General features: G+C 48.3%; 1 protein-coding gene across 1 annotated transcript in view; it reads right to left on the bottom strand.

The window, feature by feature from the left end:
• Window positions 1-1824: 1824 nt before the first annotated feature.
• Window positions 1825-11994, bottom strand: part of PROZ (protein Z, vitamin K-dependent plasma glycoprotein) — a 17021-nt gene continuing 6851 nt past the window's right edge. Inside the window, exons 5-10 of the mRNA XM_011933920.1 lie at window positions 11814-11927; window positions 10307-10438; window positions 9827-9894; window positions 4330-4447; window positions 2031-2636; window positions 1825-2000 (exon numbers count right to left, since the gene is read on the bottom strand). Of these exons, the coding sequence (XP_011789310.1) occupies window positions 2125-2636; window positions 4330-4447; window positions 9827-9894; window positions 10307-10438; window positions 11814-11927 (944 nt within the window). The 3' untranslated portion in view covers window positions 1825-2000; window positions 2031-2124. The remainder of the gene's footprint in view (window positions 2001-2030; window positions 2637-4329; window positions 4448-9826; window positions 9895-10306; window positions 10439-11813; window positions 11928-11994) is intronic.

Here is an 11994-nt window from a genome sequence, read left to right as displayed (position 1 = left end):
TCGGCCTCCCAAAGTGCTGGGATTACAGGCTTGAGCCACTGCGCCCGGCCTTTTTTTGTATTTTTAGTAGAGACAGAGTTTCACCGTGTTGGTCAGACTGGTCTCGAGCTCCTGACCTCGTGATCCACCCGCGTCAGCCTCCCAAAGTGCTGGGATTACAGGCGTGAGCCACCACGCCCGGCCTGAAGTAGTTTTCAAGCAGGGCTTCCACTCTAGTTTAGTAAATCCAAATTTGTAATAGAAGTACCAGAAGCAAGATTGCAGACATTTCTGCAGCATTATGTACAGAAAGCCTGCCGTGTTCATTAGCTGATTTTAAAATCATTAGTAGGCATTTAAAGCAGTGACTTAATTACCTTATTGTAGTTTGAGAATAATACAACCAAAGTTCACTAAGACTTTAAAACTCACCCTAGTGAATTTTAAACTCCCCTCCCCATTAATTTGCCTTAAATTACAGTGTTGCTTTTTGCCAAGGTCCTTTCAGAGAAATGGGCCATTTCATCTACAGATTGGAGAAAAGAAGTTTAATTCTGGAATTAAAGAGTAAATGAAAGAGAGTGTGCTGAAGAACAGTAAGGCTTAAAAACCCAAGTTATATGTATATTGTTTTCAACTCAAGAGAATATTTGTCTGCCTACATTTTCAGTCCCCTTTTTAAAAGTCCTCTGTGCTCCTCCACAAGGCTCTGCTGGCCCAGGCGCCTGCAGCTGGCCCTCCCCCTTGCCTGAGCTGAGCGGCCCCTGTCTACCCACCTCCCACAGGCAGCCCCTGGGAGCTCTGTATCGCTCAAGGACACTGGTGGAGAAGCAGCTGTGTCCCCTCCTTTACTAAGTCAGAGTGAAAGTGTGAACATTTACACCATTTCTGTCCATTTCAGTGCAAATTCAGACCCCGCTAGGAGCTCCAGTCTCCAAGGAAGTTTCCCTGGGGGCTGGACTGCAGCTCTGTCTTTGGTACTTGGGTTGCAGCTGCAGCCTTCATGACAGCAGGTGGTCACTGTGATTCAGCACGTGCTGTCCTGGTCTGTTCTACAAAATACCATGGAGTCTCATGGTGATGACAGCAACTCATTTCTCACAGATCTGGGCGCCGGCAGATTTGGTGTCTGCTGAGGGCTCTCTGTCTCCGGGGCAGCACCTCGCTGCACTGTCCTCGCGTGGGAGAAGAGATGGAAGGGGCTGGCAGAGCCCTCATGGCCTGGTCACCTCCCGAGGGCCCCACCTCCCCGTGCCGTCATCTTGGGGTAAGTTCCAGTTTCAGAGTTTTGAAGGGACACACACTCGAGCCGCAGCAGTGCTGAGCGTCGCCCTAGCTGCCCATCAGCTCAGTGGTGAGGCGCTGCGACTCCACCCTGGACGACCCTGAGGCATGAAGAGGTGGAGCACTTGTCCAGGAGCCACCTGGTGGGATGAGCAGAGAGCTGGGACTCAGTGCTTAGCCGTGACCCGGGGCCCCGGAACCTTCTGTGGGAACCCTCCCAGAGAAGGGCTGGTGCACAACCCCGTGAGACGCTGGCATGCCTCCTCAGCCTCTCTCGTGCTCCCTGGCCCTTTCCTCTAATGCTGCCTCTCTGAGGTACCCCCAGGATCGTTCTCCTCCATTGCCAACCTGCTTCGAGTGGCTGCTGCTGCTCTGAGCCATGGTCCTCAGTCCCCAGGGCAACTGGTGAACCAACAGAGGAGGTCACTTTCTGCTGTAACCAGTGATTGCGGCGGCTTCTGCACCAGAACACACTCGCCTGTGTGCAGGCCGGGGTGGCTGTTCCCTGAGCACAGAGAACACTGGACTTGGAGAAGGAAAGATGCTCTGGAAACCAGACTGTTATGACTGACAGATTGTCTTATTTTATTATTTAATGCATCTCATGTTTTTTCTGAAGGTCTCTATTGAGATAAAGAGATCCAGGGAAACAAAGGTCACAGTGCTCGGTAAATGGCCCAGCAAGTGATGGCTCTGCTGCTCTGTGGGCTGAGCGGGTGGCCCGGGACTGTGACGGCCTCTAAGCGTGTGGTGAAGACTGTGACGGCCTCTAAGCGTGTGGTGAAGTTTCAGTGCTCTCCATGGTGGCAGTGCAAGCTTGGAATCCCACTTCAGGTTGTGTTCTTTCTGGCTGAGTTTCAGTTAATTCATGATCTGTTTAAACCAGAGTGAGTACCTGGAGACCTTGGTGACAAGGACCGTGCGAGCCTGCCCTCCTGCTGGCTGCGAGCACAGGACCCCTGTGAGGAACCAGGAGCCTCGGTGCTCTCTGGTGACCACACTTCCCTCCATCCAGTGCACGGCCGCCACACTGCTTCTCTCACAGTAGGTCCTGGTGGTGACGGTCACATTCAGGACCTGCCCGCACTCCTCCCCCTCCACAAGTGTGACAGGCAGTGTGGTCAGCGAGTTGCCCAGGTCAGTGCCATTGCGTGCCCAGCCGCTGAGGAGGCCCCCAGTGCGCGGGATGAGGAGGTGCTCAGCGAAGTCCTTCTCAGGGGTGCACACGGGGAGCCCCTCATCGGGGCACTGGATGGGCCACTCCAGCTCCAGCAGTGACAGGTCATTCTCCCCCGTGTCTGCGTCATACCGCATGTGCACATGGGCACGCATTATCTTGATCATCAGTGGGTCTTGGCTCGTTCTGTTAAAATCTGAAATCATGAACAATCACCAGTTCTTTAGTCTGATTTTCAAGGGTGACATAATGCTCAGAAACGAGCTTCTCAGTGAGCCACGTGAGGAGGGAGAGACCGACCCTGGAGGACCCGCAGGCTCACTGCCCCGTGGTGTGGACACTGTCCCTTTCTGTGGACAGAAAGCCCACTCACAGATTGCACGATTGCAACCAAGTGCCACGGCCTTTAAGGACAGTCAAGGTCAGTTCTTCTATTTTGGAGTACAGTGAGGTGTGGTGAAATGATTAAACAGTGGGGAGCAGTGATGTGGAACTTCTCCAGGCCAATCAAACGTTGGCTGTTGAGAAGTGGTTTTCAGGTTATTTTGTTGATTGAAAAATATTGAAGGGCCAGGCGCAGTGGCTCACACCTGTAATTCCAGCGCTTTGGGAGGCCGAGGCAGGTGGATCACTTAAGGCCAGAAGTAAAGACCAGCTTTTCCAACATAGCAAAACCCTGTTTCTACTAAAAATACAAAAAATTAGTGGGACGTAGTGGTGCACGCCTGTAGTCCCAGCTACTCGGAAGGCTGAGGCAGGAGAATCACTTGAAACCAGGAGGTGGAGATTGCAGTAAGCCAAGATCGTGCCACAGCACTCCAGCCTTGGCGACAGAGTGAGACTCTGTCTCAAAAAAAAAAAAAAAAAAAATTAAGGATGAAGAGTAAAAACATATTTATGTTGAGGTTCTTCAGAGTCATTATAGAGCATGTTGACAGGTTAATATGGAACTTTGCAGCCTCCCGATGGGGTAGAAACTATTGTGTGTTTGGATAGATAAGGAAATAGGCACATGGCCAGGGGCAGTGACTCATACCTGTAATCCCAGCACTTTGGGAGGCCAAGGCAGGTGGATCACCTGTGGTCAGGAGTTCGAGACCAGCCTGGCCAACATGGTGAAACCTCATCTCTACAAAATTAGAAAGAAATTAGCCGGGCATGGTGGCAGGCGCCTGTAATCCCAGCTACTTGCGAGGCTGAGGCATGAGAATCGCTTGAACCTGGGAGGTGGAGGTTGCAGTGAGCCCAGATTGTGCCACTGCACTCCAGCCTGAGGGATAGAGTGAGACTCTGTCTCAAAAAAAAAAAAAAAAAAAAAAGAAATAGGCACAGATAAGCCAATGAAAAGGCCGCTGTCTCAGCCCAAGGTCTCAACTGCTGAGGGATTCGAGCCCCATTCTTCTGATTTTTAGTCAATTACCCATCTCTTATGCCACAACTGCTCAATTTCAGTGGGAAAAGAAGTCATCCTTTGTAGGCTGTGATTCCCTCCCTTGCCGGGTGTGAGTTAGCACCTGCCCGTCGCGATTTCCTGCCTTGCCGAGTATGAGTTAGCACCTGCCCGTCGCGATTTCCTGCCTTGCCGAGTATGAGTTAGCACTTGCCTGTCGCGATTTCCTGCCTTGCCGAGTATGAGTTAGCACCTGCCCGTCGCGATTTCCTGCCTTGCCGACTGTGAGTTAGCACTTGCCCATCGCCGGGCCCCGGTGTGTGCTAGGTATTTTGCATGTGCTTCCTGAGTTTATAAGTATCTCAGTTTTATTGACAGTAAATTCAGTTCTATGTTGCATTAGAAACAAACAGTCCAGTTTTAAATTTTTCATTTCATTCTTACACGGAATAGCGTATTTCCAATGTGGTTTTATAAAAACTCATGATAAAATACTTACATGTTTTTGCACTAATATTTCTGTGTAACAGTGAACATCTTGCTGTTGTCAGTACAAAGTTTTCATGTATTATAACACCACCACAGAAGTCTTTTCCTTCGGCATTTGTTAACTTTACCTTTAAAAATCAAAACAGGCAATAAATAGCTGCTGACAGTTTGTGGGGTTAGGGGCAGTAAAGTCTACTGGTTAGGGATATGGACTCCAAAGGCAGACAGCTGTATTTGAATCTTGCCCCAGCACTCAAATGGCTACAGGATTGTTAGCGAATTGCTGACAATCTAAGCTTTTATTTGCTCAGGGATTAAATGGGGCCGGCACTTCCCCTTTCGGCCCAGGTGAGGTAACAGTGATCAGATTTACCCTCCCACCTGAAGCAAAACATGGACAAAATCTGTGGAATGATGGTTTTCAGGGACTGTAATCCCCAAGAAACAACTGTCTCAACTACTGTCCAGAATTTCCCTGGCACAGGGCAGGACAGAGCATCTCAGTTGGAGCCCCGCCAACTCCCTAAATTGAAGAGAGAAAGCTGAGAGCCCAGTGAGGCCATAGTGCCTGGAGTTTGCAGAACAGAGTCCTGCAGAGGAGAGAGCTTGGTAGAGAATGCTGGAGGATGGCCACATGCCTAGCAGTTTTCAGCAGAGCAGTGGTGATCACATGTGCATGTGGAGACTAATAATGGCCAGGAAAGAACCACTCAGGAGGGTGAGCAGGACCCGTGCTAGACACTCACACAGGCTGGGAATAGCGATTCCACCAGCTGAGTTAAAACATCTCTGACTCGGGGGCATGGGGCAGGATGCACAGAAGGGTTTCACTTCAGTACTCAGAATAACTGTAAACTGAGCGCTGCCCTGGTCCTACTGACAAATCTTAAGAGCAGTATGCCAAAGGATGAAAGTATTTCCAACTTAACTGAGTCCCAGGACAATATCCAAGTGTATGTATAGAGCACAAAATATTCAGCACCTAACAAGATAAAATTCACAATGTCTGGAAATCCATTACAGATCACCAGGCATATAAACACACAGGAAAATGTGACCCATAATGAGAAGAAAAATCTCCTAAAACTGAGTCAGCACTGACAGATATTAGTAGACAAGGACAATTAAACAGTGATTGTAACTATAGTCCAAATATTCAAAAAGTTAAGTAGAGACAAAAATATGTATTTTTAAAAGCCTAAATTAAATTTTTGGATGACAGCTACAATGTATGAGGTTAAACATCCCCTGACCAGGATGAATGGCAGATTAGACATTGCAAAAGAACAGATCGATGACCTTGAAGGCATCACAACAGAAACTATCAGAAGTAAAACACGGAAAGAAAGGAGATTTTTGAAAAACAAACAGACCATCTCTGAGCTATGGAATTTCAAACAGCTTAAGATACATGTAATTAGATTCCCAAAAAAAGAGCAGGGAGAAGGAGGAGAGAAAAAAAATCTCTGAAAGTAATGGGCCAGTCGGGCATAGTGGCTCATGCCTGTAATCCCAGCACTTTGGGAGGCAGAGGTGGAAGGATTGCTTGAGCCCAGGAGTTTGAGACCAGCCTGAGCAACATAGCAAGACCCCGTCTTTACATGAAATTTAAAAATTAGCTGTGCGTGGTGGTGCTGCACACCTGCGGTCCCAGCTACTCGAGAGGCTGAGGTGGGAGGATCACCTGAACCCAGGAGGTTGAGGCTGCAGTGAGCCGTGATCACACTCCAGCCCAAGCAACAGAGTGAGACCCTGTCAAAAAAAAAAAAAAGAAAGAGAAAATTATGACCAAATATTTTTTCAACTTTGACAAATGCTATTAGCCCACAAATCCAAGAATCTCAACAAACCCTATGCGTGAGAAACATGAAGAAAACAGTAAAGACACAGTATAAACTCGAAATCCGTGACAGAGGAACTCTTAGAAAGTTAAGATTAAAAAGCATTTAAAACCTTAAAAGTGCCATGGGAAAGGACGTGTGAGGAACAGCAGCAGGGTGACAGGAGCCATCTTGTGGCATGAGGCAGACAGGAAGGCCGTGGGGCAGGCCCAAGTGCAGAGAGGAGAGGACTGCTGCCGGCCGGGGGGCTCTGCACCAGACGCAGTGCCTTTCACAGATGAAGGTGAACAAAGACGTCTCCAGACAAACGCAAGAAGGCCTCTTCCCCAGACGCCTCACAGCACAGCAGATATCAAAGGGATCCTTTAGGCAGGAGGAAAACGATACCAGAGGGAGGCCTGGATCTACACAGAGCAGCAAGGAATACTGGAACAGGTTATGACATCCCATTAAATATTTATCCACATTCCAGTATATATGTAAGTTTTTTTTTCTTATTCTTTAAACTTCTTTACAAGATACTGTTTAAGCAAAAATAATGGAAGTATAGAGTGGCATTTATAACATCTCTGGATGTGAGACCTATTCCAAAAACAGCACCCAGGTCAGGAGGGGAGGAATGGGGCTTGATTGCTGCAAGGACTCACGCTACAGTGAGCGGATGTGGCGTCGGCGAAGGTGGAGTGGACTGTGCTACGGTAAAGATGTATTCTCCAAACTGGAAAGCAACCACCAACAGAGAACCAGAGATGGTGAACCAACAACTGAGCGAAAACAGAATCCTAACAATGTATAGTTAATCTAACAGAAGGCAGAAAAAGGGGAAAAGAACAGATGAGAAAAAAAAATAGCAAGATGATAGCTTTAATCCTAAACATATCAGCAATCATAATAAATGTAAAATGGCCTAAACAGCCCAATTAAAGGGCAGAGATTTTTCAGCCTGGATATAAATGAAAGCCAATTGTATACTACATATAAAACATGTACCTTATTTATTTTTTAAACATGTACTTTATAAAAATACAAATAGGTTAAAAGTAGAAGATTGGAAAAAGATAAATAATGCTAACACTAATCATTAGAAAGCTAAAGTGTCTCTATCAGTACCAGACAAAGGGGATTTTAGAGCAAATAATATTATCAGGGATGCAAAAGGAGAAAACAAGTCATTTGAAGGATTAAATGAAATAAAGCATGTACCCACGTAGTGCGGGTACTGGCCCTGGGCAAAGTAAAAAAGAGTTTTCAGCTTTACTGTGGCATCGTTCTTGGAACTCTTTATGTGTTTATGAGTAATAGCTGCCACTTGTTGAATGCCTACCATAAGTCAAGAACATTCTCTGTAATCCTCACTGCAACTCTGGGGATGAGAGCCTCACTTTAAAAGGGATAAAACCAAGTTCGAGAGAAGGCGGCACTTATGCCATCAGTCTGCCAGACTTTTAGTAAAATTTCTTCCCTAGGATATAAGAAACAAGGAAGTTCTAAAAATAATCTTCAACCCTATGTCCTGCTAGGTCACTTAATTATTCTCCTTTTCCAAGTTTGTTCTCGGGAAGTTTCATATATTCAGTTAAATAACTTCAGAACAATGTATCATACTGGAGTAAAAATCTAATAGTATGTAGCCTGCCTAAGTCAACAATGTCCTGTGTCTTAAACACGCCAGCGGTGTTCAGAGAATGCCACCTCCTCGGTTATATGTATAGATTGCCGGTATGAGTGCTACAGTTGCAGACTAGAACCGCACCCTGTCTTCAGTTGGGTAAGCTGGGAAGCTGGAGACAGCCTGCAGGTGGTAGAGCCAGACCCTGTCACCACCTGTGGAGGACCACTGCACTCTGGGCCTCCCAAGTACCGACCCTCAGCTCACTCATGGGGCAGACAGCGATAGGAAGAACTGTTTTAGAAAGCTTGGGGAGGAAAGATGATAACAGATGGAGAGGAAGTTTACGAAGCTGGTGATAGACCATTCCCGCTTCCATCCCCGCCTTCCATCACTCTGTCTGCTTTGCCTCCCTTCAGTCTCTTCCTTCCACCCTGGAGCTGGGTGGCTTCAAGTCCTTGAGCTCTATCCTGTTCTCTCCCAGTCCACACGGCTGCCAGAGTGGGCTGGGTAGAGCTGTCTTGTAACAATCAGGTGAAACTGAAGCATGTCACACACAGAAACTTCAGGGGCTTGTTACTCACAGGCCCTCACGAAGGGAGCCCCTGAGGCTGTGCCATCCACACGGCCGCCACACCCAGGTATAGATGTGACATGAGGGCTGCACCTCAGTGTGAATTCACCCCAGATTCCAAAGATTCAGTGTAAAGGAAAAAGGCAAATGCCTCAATAATGTTTGTATTCATTACATGGGGAAATAGTGACACATATTGGGTTAAATAAAATATCAAAATTAATTCCACATGCTTTTACTTATTGTGGCTACTAGAAAATTTTAAATTATGTGGTTTACATTGTGTTTCTGTTGGACAAGGCTGTTTTGAAGGATGTACTCAGGCAGAAGGAGATAATAGTGTTAGAGGTGTGAAAGGCAAGGAAAGTGGAAAATGAAGTAAGTAAATCAAAGCCAGTGTTGGTGGCATAAAACCATAATAATAAAAATCGTAATATCCATTTTGTGAAGCTATACAGAAAGCAAGAAAAGAATAAAATACTGGCCAGACAGCAAATGGACCCAGAATGAGGTGTTGGGAATAAGCCTGAGGAGGGAGAAATAGCTGACTTTGCATGTGCTGAATATGGATGTTTATGTGTCAAGAGTGACCATTAAATAAACAAAGTGAAGATGAGGCCAGCCATGGAGGCTCACGCCTGTAGTCCCAGCACTTTGGGAGGCTGAGGCGGGTGGGTCACTTGAGGTCAGGCATTCGAGACCATCCTGTCCAATATGGCAAAACCCGTCTCTACTAAAAAGATAAAAATCAGCCGAACGTGGTGGCGCATGCCTGTAATCCGAGCTACTCAGGAGGCTGAGGCAGGAGAAGCGCTTGAGCCCAGGAGGCAGAGGTTGCAGTGAGCCGGGACTGGACTGCTGCACTTCAGGCTGGTTGACAGATCGAGACTCCATCTCAAAACAAAACAGAACAAACAAAAAAAAACCCCCCAAAACAAGTGAATGGTTAAGTTCTAAATCAGCCAAGGAAGGGAAAAGGAAAACAAAAATGAATGCCAAACCAGAGAAATTTAGTGAGCAAAATAACAAAGCTAGAATGCCAGCCCGGCCAGCAGCCGAGAGCAGAGTCGGTGCCTGAGCTGGTGCCCAAGCTGCCACTCAGCCACTCCGTGGCGACACCCAGGTCCCCAGGTCGGGGCAGCCCATCGCTGAAGCGCTTCCCAGGCGTGCTATGACTTCGAGATGCTTATGTTCTGAGAAAAATGACATTGGTAACAGTTTGGAACTGCAGAGGAAAGGTCTTGGGGGCTGTAAATAATACTATCCTTTTGTATTTGGTGCAAGCAATGAAGACAGCTGAAGTTATGAACTTGGCATTAGAAAATACTTTGACGTGTGAATAGAGGTTAGTCAATGCAGTCAATAATAGCCCATCGAAGTCAGGATGACTGATTAACTTAGTCGTTACATTTCTATTTAGGAAATGACAAGTGAAGTGAAAGTCGTAACAATAAGTTGAAGCACACAGAGAGCTCTCTGTTACCTGCCACGGGAGGTCCTGTAGATCCAGTGCACGCTTCTCGGAGGTCAGCACCCCGCAGGCACACTGGTCTGCATTTGCAGCAGCAACATGAGAATAAAAATCAGCGCCTTCCCAGTGAATACAGGACTCTGTCTATGGTGTTAACCATTGCATAATTCCGGCCGTGGTACTAACCATTATAATCGTATCCTAATGCTGATGAATGTGCAATAATTCACACAGACACGCAGACTGGAGTTAAACCACCCCCCACAGCGCTCATGGTTTAGCTCAGTGTGGTCCGAGCAAGCACAAGTGACAGAAACTGCACTTTCTAGCATCGCCATTGCTCCAGCATGGAGACGCGGAGCACCTTCTGAGTCGTGGCAGCTCCTTATCACAAATCTGTGGGCTTCACCCAGTACTACAGAAGAAGGGAGGAGGATGTGGACAGGGTCACTGGCACTGGAAGCCGGAGGCTGCTGTGGTCTGAGCACTCACCGTGGGGAACGCACTGTTTGCGGTCCTCACCAAGCCTGTAGCCTTGAGCACAGCTGCACGTGTAGGATTCCTGTCCCGGGAGGCAGAAGTGTTGGCACCCATCAGTCCGCTCCAGGTGACATTCATTTTTAGCTGAAAAGGAAAAAAAAAAAACAACCCAGAAATGCTGGCTTGGAAATAGGCATTTGATCACAGCCTTGCACACAGAGTTCTGGTGTTTTGGTCCATGTGTCCTCATTCTCTTCAGACCGTTGCCCTTTGTGTCAGTGTTTGCCACACTTCCATATTTCAGGAATGTGCATATTAAAGACTCCATGAGTGAGGCCGGGCGCAGTGGCTCACATGTGTAATCCCAGCACTTTGGGAGGCCAAGGTGGGTGGATCGCGAGGTCAGAAGATGGAGACCATCCTGGCTAACACGGTGAAATCCTGTCTCTACTAAAAATACAAAAATGAGCTGGTCGTGGTGGCAGGTGCCTGTCGTCCCAGCTACTCGGGGGGCTGAGGCAGGAGAATGGCGTGAACCTGGGAGGTGGAGCTTGCAGTGAGCTGAGATCACAGATCACACCGCTGCACTCCAGCCTGGGCGACAGAGCAAGACTCCATCTCAAAAAAATAAATAAATAAAATTTTAAAAAAAGACTCCATGAGTGACGGCACTTCCATTTGTCCTTAGAAAATGTGGCCCTGGATGTATTTCCACGTGGACTATAATCCACGTGCCTGTTTTCTCTGCTGGCTTGCATTGGCTGTTCCCTTTAATGTGCTGCTTTGAGGAGGAGTCGTGGGATGGGAGGGGTTAGTGTACATCAGTGCTGGCCGAGCAGCTGGGATGGGGGCTTTCCACCCAGACGGAGGAGATTAAGAAAGGGGCAGGTGGGTGAAGGTCAAAGCCCCTTTTGGTGCGTGGTAAATTTGGGATGTCTATGAAGGCACTAGCTGAGATATCAAGGAGGCAGATGGAGCAGAAATCCAGATTTCGGAGGAGAGGGCTGGGCTGGAAGGAAGGTTTTTCCCCAGAGAAACGGGCTCCCAGTTGACCAGTGGTGCTGAGGACGGAGCACACTTGTTGCTGTAGTTGGTGATTGTGGACACTGGCATTTGGCAGGTATTTAAGGCTATTTGTTTATGTGCTTTTCGTCTTCCTGGTCTGCAGTCTCCCACTGGGGTAGGTCCAGCCCTGAGGACGCCTGTGTGTGACCCCCAGCCTGTGAGCAGATTGTGAATGGTTGAGGTGGGGGTGGGGAGGAGAGGGGGCCCATGCCATGAAAAGTATGGGGGACCTGTCTGGAAGGGGCAGCTCAGAATTCTGCCAGCCCTGCCGGGTGTGGTTTCTGGAGGAGAATCTGGTTGGGATGAGAGGAATCCACTGAGGTGAGCCAAATTGTGGTTCACACAGGCACCTTCGTGTCTACACCCCAGGAGGGGCCCATTGGGACCCTGGCCGAGGATGTGAGGCCCGCCTGCCCAGGGAGGCCCTGGGGGAAGGGGACGGCCGGGGCCTCACCCAGCTCGCAGTTGCTGCCCTCATAGCCGGGGGAGCAGGTGCAGGTGTAGCCCCAGATGCTGTCCTGGCAAGATCCGTTGTGGAGGCAGGGCTGGGAGATGCACGGGGAGCCACCTGCAGGAGGAGGGTGGGGGTTGGAGTGGCGGTGACAGGAGCGGGGACCTGAGCAGGAGGAGGATGG

This window comes from Colobus angolensis, unplaced genomic scaffold (assembly GCF_000951035.1).
Source record: "Colobus angolensis palliatus isolate OR3802 unplaced genomic scaffold, Cang.pa_1.0 Scaffold13, whole genome shotgun sequence".
Taxonomy (NCBI): Eukaryota; Metazoa; Chordata; class Mammalia; order Primates; family Cercopithecidae; genus Colobus; species Colobus angolensis.
This window is presented reverse-complemented; position numbering and strand designations above follow the sequence as displayed.